Below are 25,000 nucleotides of genomic sequence, written 5' to 3' on the forward strand. Positions count from 1 at the left end.
CGCAGTGCTCAATTGTCTATTTGGGACCCTATTGCACTTTTATCAGAATTGCTTTGGCGAATATGTTAATGATACCACACCCCGAAATTTATGCCAACATGTGGCGATGGGGCAGGCGCTAATGGAGCAGGACATGTTTTCAGAGTACCGTTTCAGCACAGTGGTGTTTTTTTTACATCTCTGCTCCATGTTTGCGCTACAGAGTCGGGGGCATGCACCGTTACTCGCATTTGCGCTGTGATCAGAATACAGCTCTATGACTGCTATGAAATTATTATGAATAATTGATCTTTTTTTTAATATTAATTCTTAATAGTGATGTGCGTGTTTGATTTCTTTTTTTAAATGAAATAGGAGTAGGGAAGAAACATCAGTAAGGAAGCTCATATATGATTCTGAACTTATGAATAATTTCTTGTGGTATAAACAGACGTAAATCGTCATACAAGTCTAATCATTTTTTTTTTTCTGTTTCTGTCATTTTATTGCTATCTGTATTAAGAAAAGTAGCAGATTTAATTGTATATAATCCTAGCTGATAATACGTGATTTTAATGACCTTATAACTTTCTATTACAGTAATGTTAATATTCTTCAATTTTTTAAATTATTTTTTTGATTGAGTAATACTAAAGTATGCTGTTCATAATTGAAGGAATTCGGTTTAGCAGTTTAGACTTGACATAAGAAAACATGTAAAAAACCTTGATTTAGAACTCGGAACCATCCCAATACAACTAGTGACCATGTGTTGTAGTAGGATCCACCACAATACTTCCACCAGATGCCACTGAACACCAGGCAGTCTGCAATGTAAAATAATTCTGAATCAGAAGGACAACTCGAAAGCTTATAAATGCAAATGCATGCGAGTATTTGATACACTGTTTGATGTAAGTGCTTGTTTTGTTTAGGGAGCAAATCACCAGAGGAAACATTCACACAGCTTTAGTTGCATCCCATTATCTGTGTATTCAGATGCACTGCACACTCTACAGATGATGGGAGCAGAACCATAGCAGTATGCCAACATACACTCTGTTTTACTTTAATTGGTATTGCTATTGGAGAGTCTGTCACTGCTCTACTGTATGTGGAACTAGAAAGATCTAGAACCTTTTAATGGTAATGAAACAAGGACTATGACCTGGTACCAGTATGCAGATATTTCGGTCGTAACAGTCTTTGTTGCCAGTAATAGTTTACAGTTACTGAGCACTCTGACTCCATTGGCATTGACTGTGGTGACCCTCTGACACTTCAGGACAGATTTCTTAAGGTGTTTACCCCAAAATGCAGTGTGTCTTATAGAGTTACAGAAGATCAGGAAGTGTATTTTTTGTCTCAGCAAGATAAGGATTCTTCAATTTCAAGCAAACCACCCTGGCACATATCAAAATCTATAAAGAGTATAGGACGATGACGCTATGATGACATAATCATTTTGGAAAAAGAATGTTTGATTCTGGGTGCCAAAAGCTGTTGTAAACATAGCCTTTACCTGTTTTTAACTTTTCATATTTAACAGGTTTGATTTATGCCTACAAGGCAGAAATAAGGTTCTGTTTCCTACAACATTTTAGGATTAGACAAAAAAAATAAAATAATATAGTACCATAGCAACTAAGTTATCTACTGGCTTACATAACTGCTTTATCATGCTTTCCCAGAAATCCTAGCTAATCGTATATTTAATTATGCGTATTACAGAAATGTTGGGAAGCTGGCTCAATTGATTACATTCATATAAGAGTATTGATTCACACCCTTTGTTTTAAAAAAATAAAAACATTTGATGCTCCTAAACTAATATTTATTGACACATTTTTCAGATCAGTTAGAAATTAAATTAGCAGTTGGTTAAGCGCTGAAAATATGTGATAGTTTGCAGTGCCTTTCACAGATTTGCAGATTTGTTGGAGCGTAGTTTGAAATAACTCATTACAGGATTGACAAAGAGTATGGTTTGGTCAAGTGCGGCAAAAAAATATTCACATAATTAAAGTTAAGTCGCTAAAAAGCTTATATTGCAGTAATTAAAAAGTGGAGTGTTTTATCACTGGTATTTTTTTAGGGATTCATAAAAGAATGATCTCTGCCCTCGTTTTTTTATTTTTCCATCAAATCGACTCAATTATAGAGATGGGTAAGTCATCAGACTCACATGGATGATGTGAAAATATGGAGACATGTACAGTACATGTCTGTCTGCATTGCTGGGATGATCACAATTGAATTATGAATGATAAAGATACAAAGATACACACACATATAAGTAACTGCAAGCTTCTTGAAAATCATTCATTTTTAAAACTAATTAGATGAATAAACATTGTTTTATGAAAAGGGTGAATCTAATTAGGATTGAACTGAATTATCTACAATAAACCAAATTTAAAATGTGCATGAGAGTTGACAAATATATAGTACTAGGGCAGAATAGTGATTAAATATTCAGGCCTGTGGAAACATATATTACAAAAAACAGTGCAATCTTCTTTTGTAACATACTGCACATTTATAATAATCACGGTACTGCTCTGCTATTGCAATAATTGTAGCAATATTGCTAGATTCTTATTTAGTTCTGCAGAGATTTATGGCTTGATGCCTGTGATGTACTATCTTTCCCCTAAGGTTATATATAATAGTGTTATATGTACATAATAATTAATATAAGCCTTTCCCTGAGAGAAATTAAGTATATTTCATAACTCATGAAAATGATATACTGAAAGATAAAAGACTGAAGGATTAAATAAATCAGTAAATCAGTTGTTCACACAACACTACAGAGTTGAACGAAAGTGAGATTAGCTTTTGTGAAATGTGAGATTTTTTTTTTTTAGGGTTAAGTTTGTATTTTTCATAGCCGTCTGTTCCTTCAGCAAGTGTGCGTAGGCACTAGGTTCAGTTTCTTATGGAAATCTACAAGGACAATGAATGAAAAAAAAAGGGAAATGCAATGGTGAAAAATACTCAATTTCTGAAGTGATTTTGGAAGCAAGCTGGTACTTTGTGCCATTTCTATTTTACCATAGCGCTTAAAAAAAAAAGAAGTAGTAAGTGTTGGCCCAGTATGAAGTTAGGTCTGGTGTCATTTTTTTCAAACCATGTGTATGTGTTGTCTGAAATTCTTACCTTCCCATGTCAATACCTGTAAAATAAAATAAAAACATGGATTAGAGGCTGTGGGTCCCTTGTTATATTCACCAGGAAATAATGAACAGGCTGAATAAGAAGGAGTAATGTATAAAAAAAACCTCATGTGTCATCTCAGCTGATGGTGTTCTGAGTTCAGCGGTCAGTACCCCTCAGTTAGATGCCTTCTAAAATCTAACAGGACTTCGGAATGCATTCATATTCTTAGTAATAAACTTTATCACCCATTATTACCCAAAACATGCCACAGTAATGCCATTTAAAAACATACCTTTGTTTGTCTGATATAATCTTTATACTCCGTTGCTTACTGCAGTGGTAAGCTGTGGTTTTAAAACAGGCTTCATTAATTATTGTCACCTCCAGCTGTGCTTTGCCTGTCATTGTAATATTTTACAACAGTTGCAGTGATACCGAATTATAATTTCCTACTGGTATCCAAGAAATAGAACCCCAAATGTAGGAATTGCTGACAGGGATGAAAACGCTGATATTTGTCCTGTTTTTAGATGGTCATACTATGAACTACATTATAACAGTACAGTGGACCAGTATGCAAAATACATATCAGAATTTAACTTGTTATATGTTATCATATGACCACTTTTACATTCTCAAATCAAATGATATAACTTCACTATTTTACACTGCACACCTGTAATTGTAGTACATATGCTTGAGAATTATTTTTTCTAAAACATTATACAGTATGTTTTATTGGTCTGACTTCCAGTTTATCAGCCTAGTTCAATAGCACTTTGAAATTACTCAGTGATGAAATGCTGTGGAATATTATGCATTCAATTGCACTTACCTGTTCTCTGAGTTTTGTTAATTGTTGAGGAGCATGCCACAGGAAGAACAGTGTCAAAGGGACATATTGCTCCTGAACTAATGTGAAATTATGGCATACAATGTGTAATTGGCATTCAGACTGTTGCATTTAAGAGAGTGAAACATCTCACCCCTTTAATGAAGCACAAAATATAAGCTGCGTTTCTTTCGTGTCTGGTGATACTGCAAGCACAGAAAGCATCTACCGTTAAGCTGAAAAAAAATTAAAAATAAAATAAATTTTCACAACAAACAGCCAAGTAGAACCGTTTGTCATAAGGCAGCAAGGTCGTATTTTAATTTTTCTTTTGGCTAAAAAAAAGCAGATTTTAGCTGAAGTTTGTGAGTTTATTTTATCCATACTGTAAGTAAGGCTGCCACTTTTAGTTTACTAGTAATAAACATAAATTATAAACCAACATTAAGCAGCAGACCAGTCTGTTTGTTTAATCAGTGATGTAATTTTGTATTACGTTGTATTATGTTGCAATCACACAGTGACTGAATAGCATTCTGATTAAACAACCTAGCTGTTAACGTATTTTCTTTCTTTACAAACTAGAGCCCACAATGCACCTGAACGGATTGAATTTCCTGCTAGATGAATACTCAGAGACTGGTGTGTGGAGTGTGAATGACCTTGCTCCTTATCATGATGTAGTGTCAACATTTTGTAATATTTTCCCTCTTTATGTGAAACAGGAGATGGTATAGTAAATGGGAAGGTGTAGTTCAATTAAGAGTTGATTCAAATGACCACCCTCCTATATGATTGCTAATAATAAAAATAAATATAATAACATATATATATAATATATATATATATATATATATATATATATATATATATATATATATATATATATATATAAAAAGCTGTATATGTATTCTTAGTTCTTAGTTTGCTTGTGTAAGTTACCTGTTTACACGGTATTACCATTACCATCAAAATTAAACATGGCTGCCTTATTCGTAAGTAAACTTTTTGAAAAATGCAATATTTGAATAAAACATAGAACACAAATAACATAGAATACAAGTCATGAGTGCAAATTAAAAAAGCGTTTATTTAACAATGTCTTTGTAAATGACTTATTGTTAATTTAAGAATGTATAGTCTTAAGAAAATATGTTGTTCAAGAAACTAGTTATAAATGAAAAGGTGGCATTTATATATTGCAAGTGTCGGATGGCTTCTTCGTGAAAAATACAGTTTCTTTATTCTAGCTTTTGAAAACCCAGAAAACAGGACTTTGTTTAAATCATACTTAATGGCTGTATTAGTTTGAATCATTTTGTATCATTTTAGCTGCAGTAACTCGTGACATTAAGGCACCACACTGAATCACTTTCTGACAAATCCTTACAACAAATCTATTTTAAAAAAAACAAAAAAAAAACAATGTATCTATCCCCCAAAGAACAGCAAAAAAGACACTGGAGCATGGAATGAAATATGCTGATACTGCTTCTGCCAAACTATCTCATATATAGTGTCACCTACTGTTTTTATGCTTTAGCGTTGAGACATTTTTATTTTATTTGTTTAATTATTGAATTAATCTCATTAAAATTAAAAAATGATGCCTATTTTTTGAGAGCTTTGTGTGATTCCAAGTAAAATATTGTCCTTTTTATATGAGGTGCTCACTATAAAGTGCACCCCATCTACAGTGTGGTGGCCATATTCAATATAAAAACAAGATGTCTTTACTAGGTTCTGAATGTTCACATCTTTCTACAACGGGAGTGATAGATTTGAAAGCAATAATAAATGTAACAAAAGGATAGTCTCGTAGTCATTATTTCTGACATTAGTTCTGAAGCCAAGCCTCACAGCAGTGGTGTTGTAGATGACATCTGGATTATATATTATATTCTGTCTGGAATATAGATTTCAATTGTTGCTTGCTATTACAGCTCAGGCATTTTCATTAGGTACGCTTTGCCATGATTGCTGCTAGGCAGCTAGACGCTATGCTCAATGTATGATCTGCAGAGAAGTAAAATCCTTTGAAGACTTTTCTGATCTGTCACACAGAACAAGTATTTGTTCTGTATGACATAGACATAGGCAAGGCCTGAGAGATTGGGGTCACTGCATTTAGGGTTCTAATAATAATGATAATAATCATGTTTTCTTTTCTTTTCCCTTTGTTTATTGCTTGATTTAAGCACATCTTTTTATTTGTTTTTATATATGAATCAGTGGTTGGAAATCCTGGCCTGTGATTGGTTGACACTTCATCATCGGAGCAAAAATAGATGGAACTATTGCCCTGACATCCTTACACCACCAGGCAATAGTCTCTGTCTGTCATGTGATTGCTTCATATCACTGTCAGTCCCACCCCTTTTCAGAGTAACACCCTTCATTCTCCCCTGCACTCACAACAAGAGAAAATGACTGAACATCGATTCAGTGATTTTACAAAAAATGAATTACAAAACATACTACAAAAGAAAAATGCTCCAGTTGTTACCTGTCATGCTTTTGCATTGGCACCAGGTGCTGTGGTCTCACAGCTTCATGACAGTGTAGAGAAACCGGTTGCATTTGTTTACTGCTCCCTCAAAAGTACTTGGTGGGTGAGAGGGAAGCTTTGGCCTGCACTTGAACATGTGAGCGCTGGCATCTCTACCTCTATGGCAGAGCCTTCACAATGCGAACTGACCATCAAGCTCTCACTGCACTTTCGTCCACTAGTGCCTCAGGACATAAACCATTATGGCTACTTAGATGAGGTGACCGCTTAAACCAGTACAATTATACTCTGGAATTCACACCAGGCCGACAGAATGTTGTTCCTGATCTTCTGCCAAGAACAGTTGTTCCACCGTCTGCAGGTAACAGACACAAAATATAACCTAGTGCAACTGCTTCAAGCACCCATCTGTGGTTGTTTCCATGGAACTGCTGTATAAAGGCTCCCAGGACAATGCACTGTTTACCACATTCCACACCTACATCAGAGGCGGGTGGCCATCCAGCATGGAAGGGGAGCTGTTGCCCTACTACAGAGTGAGAGCAGAGTTCTCTTGCTGGGAGGACGTCTGTATCACCAGGGGTCACCGCACCCTGATTCCAGCAGCTCTCAGCACAGGTCTTGAAAATGGTACATGAAGGACACCTTGGGTTGGTTAAACTTAAACAGCGCTGCAGGGACATTGTCTGGTGGCCAGACATCAACCAAGACATTGAGCTGATGGTCAAGGATTGCACTGCATGCCTCCTCAGTGGCAAGTCTTCTCCACCGACTCCTGCCCCTCTGTTTCTTGTGCAGTGGCTGTCCGCACCTTGGAAGCATCTCCAGATGGACCTCAGTGAAGAACTGCATGGTGCTCCAGCTCATGCTCGATACCTGTTAGTGGTGCATGACCTTCATTCAAAGTGTCCAGAAGCTCGACCAATGTGGTTGTTCACCACTCAAGCAGTGATTCAAAGGCTAGACTCATTGTTTGCTCGTTGGGGCCGACTAGACATCATTACCACAGACAACGGGCCCCAATTCCTCTCAACTGACTTTACCACTTACATGGCAGTAAAAGCTATTAAACACACCAGGACAGCCATATATCACCCTCAGGCTAACGGAGGTGTGGATCGCCTCAACCAAATAATAAACAATGGCATTAGTGCTTGCCTAACCGAGGGCTGGCAGTTTGAAGTAGCTCTCCTGCAAACCCTCCTACACTTCCGTGCCTTCAAGCACACTACAGGGGTTTCTCCAGCATTGCTGATGCTAGGAAGCGAATTATAACTCCCTCTTAATTGCCTTAGTTTTGCAAAGAGTAATCCTACACCCTCAGCTGTATGAAGTGTATGAAGCTGAGATTTGGCCAGTCTAGAAGGGCCAAACCACCTACGTTGCAGGAGCTGGACTAGTTGCATATGTGGCTTTCCCCAGCATCACAGCAAGCTACAGCCTCAATAGTCAGAACCGTCACAGATCATGAAAAAGCATGCCGATCGCCTGAGGAAGGTTCCTGTGCCAACAGAAGCACAAGCCGGGGGGAGCACTCTTTCACTTCTTTCCTGGCAGCTCCCAGCTGTGATTGACTACGAGCGTGCAGCCCCACCTGCACCTCCCAGGGCTTCTCAAGTTGTTCGGTGACCTCAAAGGGCCAAACAACAGCCTACATGGATAGAGGACTACATGACTGGCTAATTGTGTTTAAAAAGGGAATGTTATGTTTAGGACTTTGCATGTTTGATGCTACAATGGTGACGTGATTGAGGACTGCGGTTGTACCAAGAGGCTGTACCAAGAGCATGGTGCCGAGTAGGTGGAGTCTTTATACCAAAAGAAAAGGATTCTACAAGCATCGGTCAGTTTAGTCCTATTTCCCTATTAAACGCAGAAAGCAAGATTTTCTTCAGCATTATTGCTCAGAGATTGTCAACCTACCTATTAAAGAACTGCTTCATTGACACTTCAGTACAAAAAGCAGGCATTCTAGGTTTCCCAGGATGCTTAGAGCAGCGTAATCTGGCAACAAATTCAATCAGCAAAAAAGGAGTGGAAGGAACTCCATGTGACATTCCTGGATTTGGCTAATGCATATGGTTCATTGCCACATGAACTTCTTTGGGCAGCATTTGATTTTTTCAGCGTAACGATGACAATAACAAATTTAGTGAAAGCCTACTGTGGAGATTTGCAATTTAATTTTTCAACTTCAGAATTCAGCACTACATGGCAATGCCTAGAGGTTTGAATAATGGCAGGATGTACCATTTCTCCGCTGGCTTTTACCATGGCAATTGAAGTAATTATAAGGGCATCAAAGTGGGTAGTGGGAGGAGAGCGCTTGGCTTCTGGAATACAGTATACAGTAAGTGAGTGTTACTACATCTTCAAATGGTCAATGTGTTTCTAAACTTCTTACTGCGGGATTAAAGTTGTCCAGACTCTTGCTGCATGTAATCACTAACACTGAAAACACAAATGTCTGGGTAGAATTGTATACCCCCCCACCACCACCACCACCACCTTTAGCTATTAAACCCTGTGTTGTGCTGTTTCATTAGCAATTACAAGAACCTGATCACTGTCACTCTGTCTTTATTAGCCCATTAGCAGGTAGTTTGCTGTGGACAGTAGCCGTGCTTTCAGATATGGAAACTTGAAAAGTATAATTTTTCAGCATCCAAGGATGCTTAGATCAAAGGATGCAGGGATGCTGGTTTATCTTTGGGTGAATAAAAATACAAAGAGGAAAGACCTTTTCTTTAAGCTCCTAAATTATGGACTGCTCTGCCTTCTTCTATCAGGGAAGCTGGGACTCTTACTGTCTTTAAATCAACATTGAAAACTTATTTTTACAACATAGCTTTTCTATCTTAGTTTTACTATTTTACAATCAAAGCTAGATTTTTTCTTTTTTGAAATCCAAATCTTATTAAATTTTAGTTTTAGACTCCATTGTTCTATTTCTACAAACTAGAGTTTTTTACAATTAAAAACAATTTTTGCATCTCTTTTTTAATTTCTGTTTTATCAAATTCTGTGTTAGGCTGTTTTTGTGTAATGGTTTTTTGTTTTGTGTGTGTGTGTGTGTGTGTGTGTGTGTGTGTGTGTGTGTGTGTGTGAAGCACTTTAGGATCCTTGTTGTTGTTATCACAAGGTAATTTGATTATTTGCCTCATTTAGCACAGACCAGAGATTGTTACAGCCATACCAGCATCTTACACAGCAACCATTAAGTCATGATTATCTCAGCCTTTTATTGCTGTAAATTGTGCTAGCGCTGCAATTGTGTATTGGCTGCCAGTAGTATAATGTTGACAACCACTGCTAAAATGCCTTATATGAATAATATATATATATATATATATATATATATATATATATATATATATATATATATATATAGTATATATATATATTTCGCCATACATGTGAACACTTGGTTGAACTGACAGTTTGTTCTCCTGTGAATGTGAAAGTGTTCCAGCTTCTATCTTCCAGCACAACCATGTGTGGCAGAGGCAGATATGATGCTTATGTGGTAGCATCACCCATAGCAACTCCCTTCTTCACCAATTAAATTAAAAAAATAATATTTAACTACCTGTGTGGTCCTGGGGGCTTATTTAAATCGACCAATTTAGAAAAAAAAAAAAAAAAGTATTTATTTAAAATAAGGACCTCTGAGACATTTAAATGAAATCCCACAATAAATGGGTAGAGCTTTTTTTTATTTTTACATGTAAGATATATTTTAGCAAAGAAGCACTTTTTACTTGTATCAAATATATATTCTTTGTTTGTAACACATTTCCCTGGTAGTCCTGATTGAGGTGAGGCCAGGTTGCCACTGTGACTGTTTGATAAGCCTGTGAATCATACAAGAACCAGCAATTAGTAAAGGAGATTCGAAAGCTGCCGAGAGTACTTGGAAAGGAAACAAAATGGTAGATTGTTTTAGCTTAGTTTTTTTGTTTTTTTATATAGTCAGAATAAAAGGAAGAGTAATCAGAATTTCAGTTATAGCACAATTCAGATCTGTTCAAATGAAGAAGCATTCAGGAGCGGTAACTCAATCTTGGTACCCCTTGCTAAAACAGACAACCTCTACCACCCCCAGCACCCACAGAGTTCAGAGAACACAGTGATGCACTCTACCACCCCCAGCATCCACAAAGAATTCAGAGAACACAGTGATGCACACTACCACCACCAGCACACACACAGAGTTCAGAGAACACAGTGATGCACTCTACCACCCCCAGCATCCACAAAGAATTCAGAGAACACAGTGATGCACACTACCACCACCAGCACACACACAGAGTTCAGAGAACACAGTGATGCACTCTACCACCCCCAGCATCCACAAAGAATTCAGAGAACACAATCATGCATACAATAGAATCACCTCTGGGGCTGAGTTCCTATAATGGTGCTACAGTGATAAATATAAAACAAATTATAAAAAGTAAGTGAATCACACAAAAGTCATTATATCTGGAATAAACTGCACCCCACCCACACAGCTCTGTTTCTTAGTCTGCTTCACTTTTCGTACTCTTGTGACATTTTACTTTAATAGACCTGTTAATTTGTTTAATTTTTAATTAATTTTCTTCATAAAAGTAATGAAGTGACTTGAGTCATGAGGCAATCAAAGTGAATGTTCTGCACAGTGAATGTCATATTACTTGTGTTTTTTATAGCATATCATCAGCCATCAAAAATGCCAAGTACATAAACGCTTGAACACTTTGAACAGTGTTTAAAATTTTTTTTGTTTGGTTTTTGCAGTAATCCTCACATTCTCACACAAACATTCCCTATCTACAAATGTCTAACTTCAGTGACATACCATACTGCACGTTTTACCGGCACGTGTAGAAAAGGCTAATTTGGCCTTAGCTTAAAGGAAACGTTGGAAGCAACAGGTGGAGTCAAGCATGCTTAAAACTAATATAATTTGAACAATGTTCTTTCTTCTCTCAAAATATTTCTTCTTTATGTATTAAAAACAAGTTGTAAATGGGCTTGAAGTGCCTATATAAAATCTCAGGGAGTTTACTTGGAGTCAACATTCAGGTTTATCTGCTCTTAGGGTACTTTCACACCTAGTTCATTTGACGCAGGTTGAAGTGTGGCTCGGTTCACTAGAAGTTATATGTGAAACCTCCCAGGACCACATAATTGCACCAAGATGCACATCAAACCAAGTGAACCGAGATCCCTTGAAGTGGTGATCTCGGTTGGCTTGGAAGAGGACTTGGTGAGTTTGCCACTGCTCTCTGTTTCAACTTGCAATGTGAAACCAAAGATATTCCATTTCACTTGGAAACTAACTGCTACAAACAGCAAATCGTGGAAGTGACGTACTTCAGCAAGCACCAAGGAAAGTGTTTCCCCTTGTCACACATACACAATGCAGGGCTTGTCAAAAACATATAACATAGTGTGAAACCAAAAGGACTCTAGTCTGGATGAAGCTGCAAACAAATTTTAATTGACTAAAAGAAACTGAAGTTTGCTTAAATTTTTCTGGTTTGAAATTAAGCAAACCTGAAAAAAAATGAGTTTGTTCGCAGATCTTTGACCTTCTTAGTGACGCAATTTGTTCTGTACTGGACCAAGCATTAACTCCCTTATTTAGGAAAACAGAATGCAGGCAACATCACTGTATATAACATTTCAGAACAGGGATTGAATGAGGAGGAAGTTACAGTACCTACTGTATGAAATACATTATTCACAAAGTTATATTTTCAAACATTTATTTTTTTAAATGTATATCATTTCTAGTGTTGGTGTCTTATCAGAGAAAGCAATGCTCCTACCCCTCTGCAGAAAATGTGTAAGGGGCCAGTTCGTGCATGATTTCCTTATTTACTATAGCAATTATATTCATTATCATGCGAAATAATGGGCATATTGTGGTGCACTCTGATTTTATTGTGCCACACTATGGTAATCAGAATGAATATGTGATTTGTATGGTAATGCATGATAATGTATTTAAATGAGGCACCCGCTCTTAATAATGAGATGAGCTTTATTCACACCGTATTTACTAAACGGCAATAATCATAGTGTGCACCTTAAAGTGAGCGATAATTAGTTTGTTTGGAAACTGACCGGCACACTATTTAAACCTATTTATCTGGGCTGAAATCTACCTGGCATCACAGTGGCATTACTTGCATTAAAGTTTTCATAGAGAGCAGTGAATATCACCTGTAAATAACAGGTTATATTAAACATGAATAAACTTGAATTAATGTTATCATTTCTTAGATTTTATTTTATATTTCATTACATTGGTACAAATAGAGTGGTTAAATAAATAGCTCACTACTACGTTACAGCTACATTGAGTGCCCTTTCGTGAATGAGACCCCTTGACTGCCCTGAATGATGAGCCTGTGTTTGTCACTGTATTGCATCCTGTCAGTTAGCACTGTGGCATCTCTGGGGTGTGATTGGGTTTACTTCCTCATTTTGGTTAGGTGCTACGGTGGCCACTTAAAACTTATTTGTCCTCAGTATTAAATACACACTACTACAAATTAGAAAGGAATGATCAAATTAAGAATTAAAATCAGTACTGTACTAAAATTAACAGCAAAAAAAACCTGAGATAATAGCCCATAGGAAGATTCAGTAGACTTCGCCATACGTGACTTCTAAAATTAAGTAACTGTTGAAATGCTTCAGTGAAGGCTATTTGAATATCATTTGTGAAGACTGATTTAAGATAACTGGAATGTGTGTCCCTGTTTAGTTGGCTAAGCAGCTGGAGAAGTTATAAACGTTGTATTCAATATGTATTTTCCTTTTGTTGTTACAGACTTTCCGATGGCCTGTTGCCAGTAACATTGATGGGAATGAGATGCTTGAAGTCCAAGTGTTCAACTACAGCAAAGTTTTTACCAATAGGTACGTTTGATCTTTCGGGATGACGTTGTACAGCATTGTCTTTGAGTCCCTGTAAAGCACTTGTGCCTCTGTTGCTGTCTTTGCATATCAGTACTGCACTTCCTTTATTATTTTTTATAGAATTTAAGTTTAATTGATGCAAATATAACCCTGACAGAAGAAAACAATAAATATTGCATGACCGCTTTATTTAAAGAACAAGAGGACTTTGGTGTGCAATTTAAAAATGGCTCCCTTGTGCAACCCTAGTTATTCATTATTTTTTTATTTATTTTTTTAATTGAAATCTGCAGCATTCAACTATCATGTTCATATTTAAATTTTACAGATATGTGCAATTTACTTTAAAAATCTGATCTTCATTATCAAAAGTTATTGCATATATATATATATATATATAAAACAATATACTGTATTATGCTGCACTGTGTCATAACACACATTTTGTACTAGATTCATTATACCAGAACTGCAGCATGAAATCTGCCCACTCAGAGAGATGCATCTCATTGGAGGGAAGAGACATCAAAGACAGCAAAGACAGCAATGCCAATATTTGGCAGTGACCATTGATGGATGAGCTTGCTTAGGTTCAATCTCATTTTTATTTTTATTTGTTTTATTATTTTTGTTTCAAAGGACTTTATTTGATTTGCTTAGTGAATGCTCAGATAAATCTTGGTCTATTGTACAAACTCATCCAGAACAGGTGCAGAAAAGATAACTTCTGGCCCATTTTTTCTATGTCCTTTTAAAAGCTTGAATGAATTAGAGTCAGTTTTAATTCATTATTTAAAGTCAATTTTTAAAATGGAGTTAACTGGCCTGTTAACTATATTGTGCGAGTTTTTCTTTAAGTTACTTGACTTGGTTTGGAGTAAATACTGAAGCTTTGAGAATTTAGCCCAATGTTTCTTTTCAACTGTTCACTCCATCAGCTTTGACACTTAGCCATGAAGCAGCTGGTAGCAACAGAAATGGTTTCTCAAGTCCAGGAAGCCACTATGACATGGGAAAACCACTCGGCAGCAAAAAATCTATTTGACCAACTCCTTTTACAGCATCCCAACCATATATTGTGCTCGTGGTACCCCCGATGGCTATATCTGTCATCAAGGGGATTTCATATCTCATGTCGTCCTTTGTGTCCTGATAGTTTTGTATTTATAAAGAAGCCAACCTTATATATAAAAGCCTACCACATGTATAAAAAGAAATTGAATAACAAATTAAGAGCTATAATAAGATCCAAAATGGAAAAATACCTATACGGTAACAGTATCCTGGGCGACGGTCAGCATGGTTTTAGGAAAGGGAGATCATGTCTAACTAACCTGCTTGATTGTTTTCAGCATGCAACATCTGCAATGGATAATTGCAAAGCATATGACATGGTTTATTTAGATTTCCAGAAAGCTTTTCAGATAGTCCAGCATAAAAGATTAATTCTCAAACTGAACACAGTAGGGATTCAAGGAAATGCATGCACATGGATTAGGGAGTGGTTAACATGTAGAAAAGAAAGTACTGATTAGAGGAGAAACCTCAAAATGGAGCGAGATAACCAGTGGAGTACCACAGGGATCAGAATTAGGTCCTCTGCAGTTCCTAATCTACATTAATGATTTAGATTCTGGTATAGTAAGCAAACTTGTTAAATTTGCGGACACAAAAATAGGAGTGGCAAACACCATAGCAGCAGCAAAGGTAATTCAAAATGTGATCTAGAAAGCATTCAGAACTGGGCAGACACATGGCAAATGACATTTAATAAAGAAAGGTGTAAGGTATTGCACGCAGGCAATAGAAATGTCCATTATAAATACTGTAATCTGGGGATATTTTGGATGTCGTAGAACATTGGACCGAAATGAAAAAAAAGTTATTTTTTGCAATAAAACACTAACGTTTTATTTTTAAAATATAAAAAACTATACACCATTTAAAAGCACTGGTTCTTAGCTTTCTAATGAGCAGTTTAGTTTTATTCTATTCTTGGGTTTACCTACCTTTTTTGTATGATTTGTGCAAGGAGTGAAAATGACTATCTGAACATCGTGGTCAAACTGTACAGCCCAGCCTGAAGCTCGCAGGCAGATCTGCTCTGTATTGTCACAATCTGCACAAATCACTGATTTGATGAAATATTGTTTCTAATCTGTAGCCCTTTCCATGGCCAAGAAAATGAGCTGTCCAGTGTTATCTCCAAGTAGTGCGACTTCTTTGGGGTAACTCTGGACAGAAATAGTTCTGCATATGTACTAATGTTACTATACAGCAAACTACTTTACTGTACATCATCTGATTTTCATCTTGTCACTGATCATGTGAGGGTGTTAACATTAAATCTTGCGATAACAATTTCAGACTAGGAAATCCTTATAGCTGAAGGGCATTAGATGGTAGACATGGTTTGAACATATACAAGAAAACTTGGTGCTCGAAGCTACCATGATTATACGGAACTCGCCACGCAGAGAGCTGTCGATGCTGTGAGGCGAAGAGGCTTTACAATTAGAAAGGCAGCATTACAATACGAAGTGAAACGAGCCACACTACGCAACTGCGTCATTGCCAATTTGGTACTTTAATAAAGCTAGCAGTTATCCTGCAGCTCTGCAGTGCAGTTCCCTGGGAACCCACTGGTTGTGAATCTGCTGGCATGTGCTCTAGGACAACGTTTCCCACAGTGAGAGTCACAACAAGGTTTCTGATGGGTCACCATGCAATCTAAACAATATGGTGTTTAGTGCAGACAGTTAAGATTTAGTTTCACTATACAACTTATTATGCTTAAATTCAAAATAAATATAATTTGCATACAAATCATTAGCAGTAATTATGTAAACAATGTATTGTTTTATCACCAGTATTCTGCTTTAAATAAGGAACCAAAAAAATAAAGTATAAGGTGACATTTTATGTGCGGTTACTTGGGATTTTGAAAACAGTTGTAAAATGGATGTAGACGTCTAATGCTACGTGCAGCTCCAAAAAACAAACAAACAAACAAACCAAAAACACTCTCAATTACCATCTTATATTGACTTCAGTTTTTCTTACACTGGTGACAGGGATGATCCACGTCCTCGTGTGTCATGTGTTGTGAAGTTCTGGCTCACGAAAGCTAACCCATCGTCATCTTGAGACACTGCATCCAGATTGCACTGTGAAATGACACAGGTTTTTAACTCTCTCAGAGAAGGAGATGAATATATCCTACCTGGTTACAATGCATATTGCAAAAAAAAAAAAAACTGTACAACTGACTGTTGTCGGTATGTTTGCAATGCTTAATGTTGAATTGAAAATTAAAACTGGTATTCATTATGTTGCAACACAATTTTAAATTGATATTGTAACATGGAAGTAAAGGAAGCAATCCAGGCAAGTATTCTGGTCGCAAATGCACGGTTTATTTTACAAGAACAAGCAGTTCAATAAGATAAATGCAACAGTGGTGAGTCGTCAGCCAAGGCAAGTGGGGCATGGCCTCACCAATAATTCCCAAAGACTAATTCCCAGTAGCCTCAAAGCTACTGTAGACATGGATATTTAATGCAGGCTGTATCAGATTTAACAACGTGTGAATAATTAAAGTAGGGCTGCAGCTGGACTGCATGTGTCATCTACGTTTTATCAAGGTATCTATCACTTAGAAATGAATTAGCTCTGCAACTGATCCGCTTTGTGTTCTGTAACATGTTGGAATCAGCACAATACACAGTGTTGAGCTTTTAGTTTATCCAAGGATATTCATGCAACAAGACTGACACGAGCTTGTTGAACACAAGAGGCACTTCCCTCATATCAACAAACCCCTTACACACAATGTTAAAAACACTACTCAAGTGACATTATAATGCCAGTATATTACCCAGGAGCTACCATAGCAGAAGTAATAACAGATCACTCATTATCCATGTGTAAACCATTTTAGTGGTCTTACGTAATTCTTATCTTTCAAACATAATGCTGGTATTCATTAAGTTCTTTAATAAAAAAATTATACCCCCCAAAATAATACTGTATAACAGTTATTTAGTACTCTGGCTTAATTGTTGTGGCTTTGAAAATGCACTAAAAAAAGATTTCTGTATAAACTTTTGAAGCTAAATGGAAGTAGCTGTACTGTTTATATCTCCCCAGGTTACATATTGATTCATAGCAGCTGTACTTATAAACACGGGAAACCTCAGATGAAGCAGTGCCACTAGATCTGTGGACATTAAAAACAGGGAGTACACTTTTCTGAGCTGGCACCGAATGGCTGTACAAAAGAGATTTAACAAAAAAAAAAACTTACAGGCAATATCCTGGTGCTGATTATTTTTTCTGACAGGGTAATTTATTTCAAGTATTTCTTGTTGAAAATGGATAGCTAAAATAACAGCTCAACACTGTGGTGTCTTCCTTTTTTTTAGTTTTTTCTTTCTTCCATTCTCAGATGGGGTCAGCTTCCAAGAAATTGATTTTATATATGTGACGCATTTTAAATAGATATTTACAAACAAAAATAAAATTCATATAGGTGAACAGAACATGATATACTTGAATGTAAAAAACACAGAACCTTGCAGGCCCCTAATATTGCTTATCCTTAAAAGGAGCAGGCATATGTCATTAAAATTGTATTTTTTGAAGGTTCATCCTCCAAAACTATGCAAAAAAACAAAACTTTTCTATAGAATAACAACTCAATAACAGCTCTTCATTTTTTGTGGAGAGTATGATTTCTTTGGTCCTCAAAATGTTAAACAGATGCTGTAGTTAGGTGCAAAATCTAGAAAAGTAATAGAAACGCTTCTCATTGAGTCTGAATTGTATTCTAGCTCCATATATACAGCATATGTGTGTCTCAATAGCTAGTATCTGGACCAAACCTGAGCTGATCCACTACATAGCGGTATTTACATTGTTTGTTATAAAATTAGGGGAAAGATTATTTTTAATGGAAATAGTGCAATGGTGCATATCAAATGATCATACAGAGCTTTTGTCATATAAAAAGAACAGGTACACATTCTGATTAGCATATTGTATTGAAAAAGGTCTGACTGTTCCACAGTATATAGCCATAAGAAGTTAAAAATAAAGATATTTTAGATATATATGAAGATATATATATATATATATATATATATATATATATATATATATATATATATATATATATATAAGAACATAAGAACATAAGAAAGTTTACGAACGAGAGGAGGCCATTCGGCCCATCTTGCTCGTTTGGTTGTTAGTAGCTTATTGATCCCAGAATCTCATCAAGCAACTTCTTAAAGGATCCCAGGTTGTCAGCTTCAACAAAATTACTGGGGAGTTGATTCCAGACCCTCACAATTCTCTGTGTAAAAAAGTGCCTCCTATTTTCTGTTCTGAATGCCCCTTTGTCTAATCTCCATTTGTGACCCCTGGACCTTGTTTCTTTTTTCAGGCTGAAAAAGTCCCTTGGGTCAACACTGTCAATACCTTTTAGAATTTTGAATGCTTGAATTAGATCGCCACGTAGTCTTCTTTGTTCAAGACTGAACAGATTCAATTCTTTTAGCCTGTCTGCATATGACATGCCTTTTAAGCCCGGAATAATTCTGGTCGCTCTTCTTTGCACTCTTTCTAGAGCAGCAATATCTTTTTTATAGCGAGGTGACCAGAACTGTTTATATATATCAGGAGGGTCAAAAATATTGGAATTGCTGCAAAAGATGTCAGTCATTAGATGAAGCAGCTGCTTGGTTAATGATAGGAAGGAATGTGATTAAGGGGCGGAAATAATGTCACTGAGATAAAAGGAAACCTGACAATAAGGCAATCAGATTTCAGAGATGTAGTACAGTACCAGCTTTGGTTATGCTTTCTTTTTGCCATGGCAACAGGCTTTACCATACATCTCTACAATGCTTACCTGTTCCTTTTCATGTTTTTACTTTGCTTTATCACACTTTGCTTTGCTTTTACTGTGGTAAACTTTTAAAAAGGTTTGCTTACAGGGCTCTTCAACTAGTTTTTTAAGGGGGACAGACTGGGGAAAAAAAAGTTATGAGTAGGTGGGCCAGAAATGTTTTACTCTGCACATTTTTAAGCAATATAATAAATTATATAACGGAATGTTAGTATATTGAACAAGACTTACACACTTTACCATATGAACAGTACTTTAAATACAAAGTGGAGTATCATTACACACATTTAAAAATGTATGTGACATATTAATAGTATAACTGTTATAATATATACTATTATATACTAAAATATACAGTCTGAGAGTAAGAACTGTGTGACAGTGTGGTGTAAGTAAGGTAATGATATAACTGAAAAAAGTATAAATGCACACAAACAACTTTCATCACACAGTATGTGAGTGTGCCACTTAAAACAAATAAACTTGTGTCTTTGTTTCTATTCCATCTCTGACACAAAATGTAATCTTGAATAAGTTAAAAACAAACAGATTAGTCCCATGGAAAGAGATAACAGTAGCATTTCCACATGACACATGACTGCGTTTGGTACAACTGGTAAAATAAATTAGTATTTATTGGTCCACTCATTGTTGAATCTAGAATTTTCACCGTCAAGTTTTCTCTTAATAGCTAGAGTAGAGAGAGACATGTTTTATATCAAAATAAGATAGAAAAAAAAACTGTTAATAGCAACACTATTAAAAAAACTAAAATCACCCACAAAGTGTAATTCAATGGAACTGGCTTGCATGAGTCATGCTGAGTGACTTAATGACTGGAAAGGGGTGGAGTGTTGCGCAGACTGCTTTGCCAGATACAGAAATAAGACTCACTTCTTAATCACTAATTGATTTACAATGTTAGTTAATTTTGATAGTTTTTGCTGGCTGTCGGTGGGCCCTTGGTTGACCCTTGAGGGCCGGACGTGGCCCGTGGGCCGCCGGTTGAAGAGCCCTGCCCTACAGTATGTGCCTCCTTTCTGATTGAGCCCATGTCACTGAACCACGGGTCACTGTTAACATTTCATATTGATCTTAGTTTTCTCCATCCTTTTGATATCCTGTACTGTCAAAGAGTTTCAACAGCCTCATTGCCAGTGAGGGCAAAATCAGCTATTGCCACATAAGGCAGAAGGTGAAATCTACTGGAAATAAGCTTGATTTAATGTCGCCTCTCTAAAAGTCAAGGCTACCATGACCTAACTATATAAAGGCCATTTCCTCACAAAAAAAAAACATGACTACCCTCATCCTTTGCTTGGATGACAAAACTAATATACAGTAAGACAGTGGCCTTTTCCTCAATAACTTGTTTCCCGTTATAATGTTAAGATAAAGTACAGTCTAAGACAGATTCCTGGGTCTTGCCATATCTTTCCGCTTGCTCTCACAGGAAGTGCTTTCCATTAACTGGTTGTGCTGAGAAATCTCAGGCGGAATGTAGACGTTTCTCCAAACTGGTGAAGTGTCTGCACATTTAGATTTATGTCTAAAATAAGACTCTAAAAAGCGAAGTTATTGTGGAATACAAAAGAACCATTTACAGCAACGTTGATTGAATTTATTACAAAGAAAAGAATAAACGTTCAGCAGCTTTTTTGGTTTACATAGCAATTCTGTTCACGGTCTGCGTTAATAAGAAATAGATTTTGTGTTTTGTTGATGTTTGCATTCTTAAATCATTCAATCCTTAAAAGCATCGCCTTCTGAATCCTTTTGTTATTGCACTGTTAAATTCAGAATTAAACTGAAAGTTACCCTTTAGTATCCCTGAAAGCAGTTTTTTAAATTTGAGTGGTGACTTCCTGCCCTGTCATAGGCCTTTCATAAGAGAGTAATAAATGCTTTTATACCCATTTTCTTGAATAGCAATGCTGCTGCATAGGGATATAATGGTTCCTTGTTTATCGATAAATGACATAGTTATTAAGGTATTTGTTGTTTGTGTCATGATACAAGAACTTTGTAGTTAACAAAATAGCACATTGTTAAATTACCATTTGATCGTATTATGCATCAGACAAGTGGCCCATCTGGACCATAACATGTATTGTGATATGTATTGTATCACAACCAGCATATCATGGTATGTATGGTATCATGACAGTAGTATATCGTTGCACCCCTGTAAGATGCTACAGGCCCAAAATATTTTATTTCAGTGGAAGAGATGTATAACACAACAACTTGGAAAATATTTTTTGTAACATAAGAAAGAATCCACGTTTTCATTCTTGTTTGCATTTAATTTAGATTACAGCACCTGATCAATATAATTCTCGACAAATTTTGAGAATAACTGGTGCTTTTAGTTCAGTGTTCACCGGCCTACAAAAGGCCTGTTTTGTCACTCAAAATTAAATTAATCCCAGAATGAATTTGCCTCCAAGAGTGTGCTGCAGGAGTGAACTCAAAACTGGAGCCTGGAGCAGCTGTTGCTGCAGCCTCTTTAACATTCCCAGTGGCCCAAGGCAGAAATTCTGCTGCAGGATTAACCATGTGCAGACCATTATTTGTATTTTATATTCTGCTTTCAGTGTCTTTAGAAAACCTGTCTGCAGTAAGCCGTCACAAAATATCAGTTTGTACAACGAATCAGTAAAACTGGATTTTCTTTCAACCCCCAGAATGGAAGCCCCATATTGGGAATGGTTTATTTGAATTATGTTGATAGAAGCATTAATGTCATTATTGATAAAGCTAACTAGAACAGCATAATCGATTCTAAGAGCTACTGTATATAATACACTGCCACCATGAACATTAATGGTGCAATGTACTAGATAGCTGTTACACTCAGGCCATTCATTATTTTAGTCTTTTGGCTTTCTTTGCAAGACAGCCGTTAGTTACCAGGGGACCCAAAGAGACTCCTAGCTTAACATTTCCAATTGCTTTAAATGCCACTGCATTATAGGGATTCTGTCTATGCGGCCAATCACTGAATATTACAGAAAGCATTAGGATCTTAGGATATGATCAAAGCCATTTATGCTGGCAATAAACATACCAAATACGTTTTCTAATGATTTCCACAGGCCATGCTGTTAAAATTAAAAATAAAATACAAATGCGTGCCCCATTAGGTGCAGTATAGCAGTCTAACAGTGTATACTGGTGAGAAATATACCGAAATAAAGTTCTAAAAAAAAAAAACTATTATAACTGCAATAAAATTATATGAGTTTATAGTATATGTGTATGTGTTATTTAAATAATCGATTAAGTCCTGGTATGTTGTGATTGGTCAGTATATAAAAACTATCGAATGTCAAATTTAAAAACACTTGGTTTATTTTTGTAGAGTTTTTAGTAATCTGCCAGGGGAAATAAACATACGTTTTTTCCTACAAACCTTCATCATAAATTAGTATTTATCACCCAGATGACTGAATCAACACGACCAATTGATAGCAGAATCAAAGGCTTGTTTGGATTCCTCTGTGCAGTAGATTTATTATTACTGACACCCAGAGTTTAAATACACTCATGGCTTGTCATTCCACGGATCTGGGTTTTGAATTCAACTGAATAAATGATGACTGAGTGACTGAATGAAAGTCTTTTCAGATGTTGCAGCTGCAGTGCAGTGGGATATGAACCTGTGGCTTTTGAGGTGTGACTAGCATTAAAAGAAACAGAAACCTAAATAGAGGAGTTAACTTTAGAGTGGTGTGTATTTCTTATTTAAAACAAATAACAAAGAATCTGTCCCTGTGGAACACATCCAAGAAGGAAGCTTTATATGTGTGTCATCTTTCAATTCTATTTTATGCCATATATATATATATATTATTTATAATATATATATATATATATAATATATATATTATATATTATATATATATAATATATATAATATATATATTACTTTTTGTTGTACATTGAAATAACAAGTTGTTTGAATATCAGAAATACCAAATGAAGAAAAAATTACTTGTTTTTTAACCAACATGAATAGGTCTGATCAAAACTGGGCCACAAAGGAAGTTGTCTGAAAATAAAAATAAGTGTTTTTTTTTTTTGTTTGTTTTTTTAAGAATTTCCTTAAATGAGTGATGCGGTACTAATATTAAATTATAAGAACTGTGTCTGAATAATTTGGAAAGATTAAGTGGAACGGGGAGATCTTGTGAACTATGAACCACTTGAAAGTAAATTGGTTTGCTGACAGGTGATTAATAATAAATGCAGGCCTTTCAGAGTTTGATCACGAGCCATAACATGATACTCATCCTTTAAATTATTCAAATGCTAAGGTAATGCTGGTTACAATAAAATGCTATAAAGGAATGGCAGGCAACCTGGACAGAAGGCAGCACATTGAGAACGGAACATTTTAGTCACTGGAAGTCCTGTATTCCATGACCACTGAGTTTCATTCATCTGCATTTTCATGTGGCAGGTTGCTATATCTGTAGTCTAGTTTTGTTTGATACTAATAATACCAATATAGAATTGTATTGAATAAATACTATGCTGTGTATTATAGTGACATAACTCGTCCAGCAATGAGTCCTAACTGAAAGTTATTATTTAAATATAAATTGTAAAATTGAAGTGGCCAGTTTGAGGGATTTGGGCTCCTCACTGTAGATGCTGGATTCATGTTTAATTGATGCCAGTGCTTTGCCTGTATTACGATCCAGCAAATATATTTGGAAGTACAGGTGGTGACGCCCTCTCATTTTCTTCTGCAGCCTCTCAATGTCAGCAGTGATGTCATTTTCATAGTGCCACTCCTGATGCTGCTTCTGAAAGTTTTTTGGAAAACTAAGGGAAGCTCTGTAACTCTTTCCTGAGGCAATGTGTGCATAACACTGCAGTTATAACATTTTTGTTTTTAAAAAAATTAGTTAAAAAAATTAGGAAAACACTGCAGTTGTTTCAAGTCAATGCACCAAACAGTCCTGGAGATGCTGCATGGAATACAATTAGGAAGCCACCTAAACTTGAATGTCAATAAGGCTTTTTTATTTGATGCTCTTTTCTGCAACATTATACTTAAAACCTGGCTTGGCAACATTACTTCAACATTATGTTCTAATAAAACAGGTGTGTGTGTGTGTGTGTGTGTGTGTGTGTGCGTGCGTGCGTGCGTGTGTGCGTGTGTGCGTGTGTGTGTGTGTGTGTGTGTGTGTGTCAGGGTGTAATTAGTGCCTGTTGTAAAATAAAACATTAATGAATATAAAACAAGAAGGCATCAGCTATCCATTAAAAAAATCATGAACAGTGGCATTAGACATTCCTGCCCAGAGGGGTGTTTATTACCGAAAAGTGAATATAATTTAGTTACTTCCAAAAATGCAGAAACTCAGTGGGATCTCTTAATAGATGAGAGCTTTCTTGGACTCGTAATAGGGAGTATGTTATTTGCCTCAGGGTAAACTTCACTGAGCTGGATGCATTTGTTCACATATAGATAGAGAAGCAGCAAAGTGTTACTTCATGTGTAAGATAATGGAAAAATAACAAGTTGTTGACCTGAATGGCCTTCCATGGAAAACAGAAACAAAGTAATCTCCCGTGTGTGCTTGATAGACAATATACTGTAGGACCACTGAGTTGAACAAACTACTTTAAAAGCCAAACTTTCATAAATTGCTTCAAAACTAAATATCACAAGTAA

General features: G+C 36.2%; 1 protein-coding gene across 2 annotated transcripts in view; it reads left to right on the forward strand.

The window, feature by feature from the left end:
• The window catches only part of LOC121315571 (otoferlin-like), a 97,615-nt gene that overhangs the window by 7,711 nt on the left and 64,904 nt on the right, over nucleotides 1–25,000 (forward strand). For both annotated transcript variants that reach the window (XM_041249778.1, XM_041249775.1), the window contains exon 3: nucleotides 13,312–13,400. In XM_041249778.1, the coding sequence (XP_041105712.1) occupies nucleotides 13,312–13,400 (89 nt within the window). The remainder of the gene's footprint in view (nucleotides 1–13,311; nucleotides 13,401–25,000) is intronic.

This window comes from Polyodon spathula, chromosome 5, assembly GCF_017654505.1.
Source record: "Polyodon spathula isolate WHYD16114869_AA chromosome 5, ASM1765450v1, whole genome shotgun sequence".
Lineage (NCBI taxonomy): Eukaryota > Metazoa > Chordata > Actinopteri > Acipenseriformes > Polyodontidae > Polyodon > Polyodon spathula.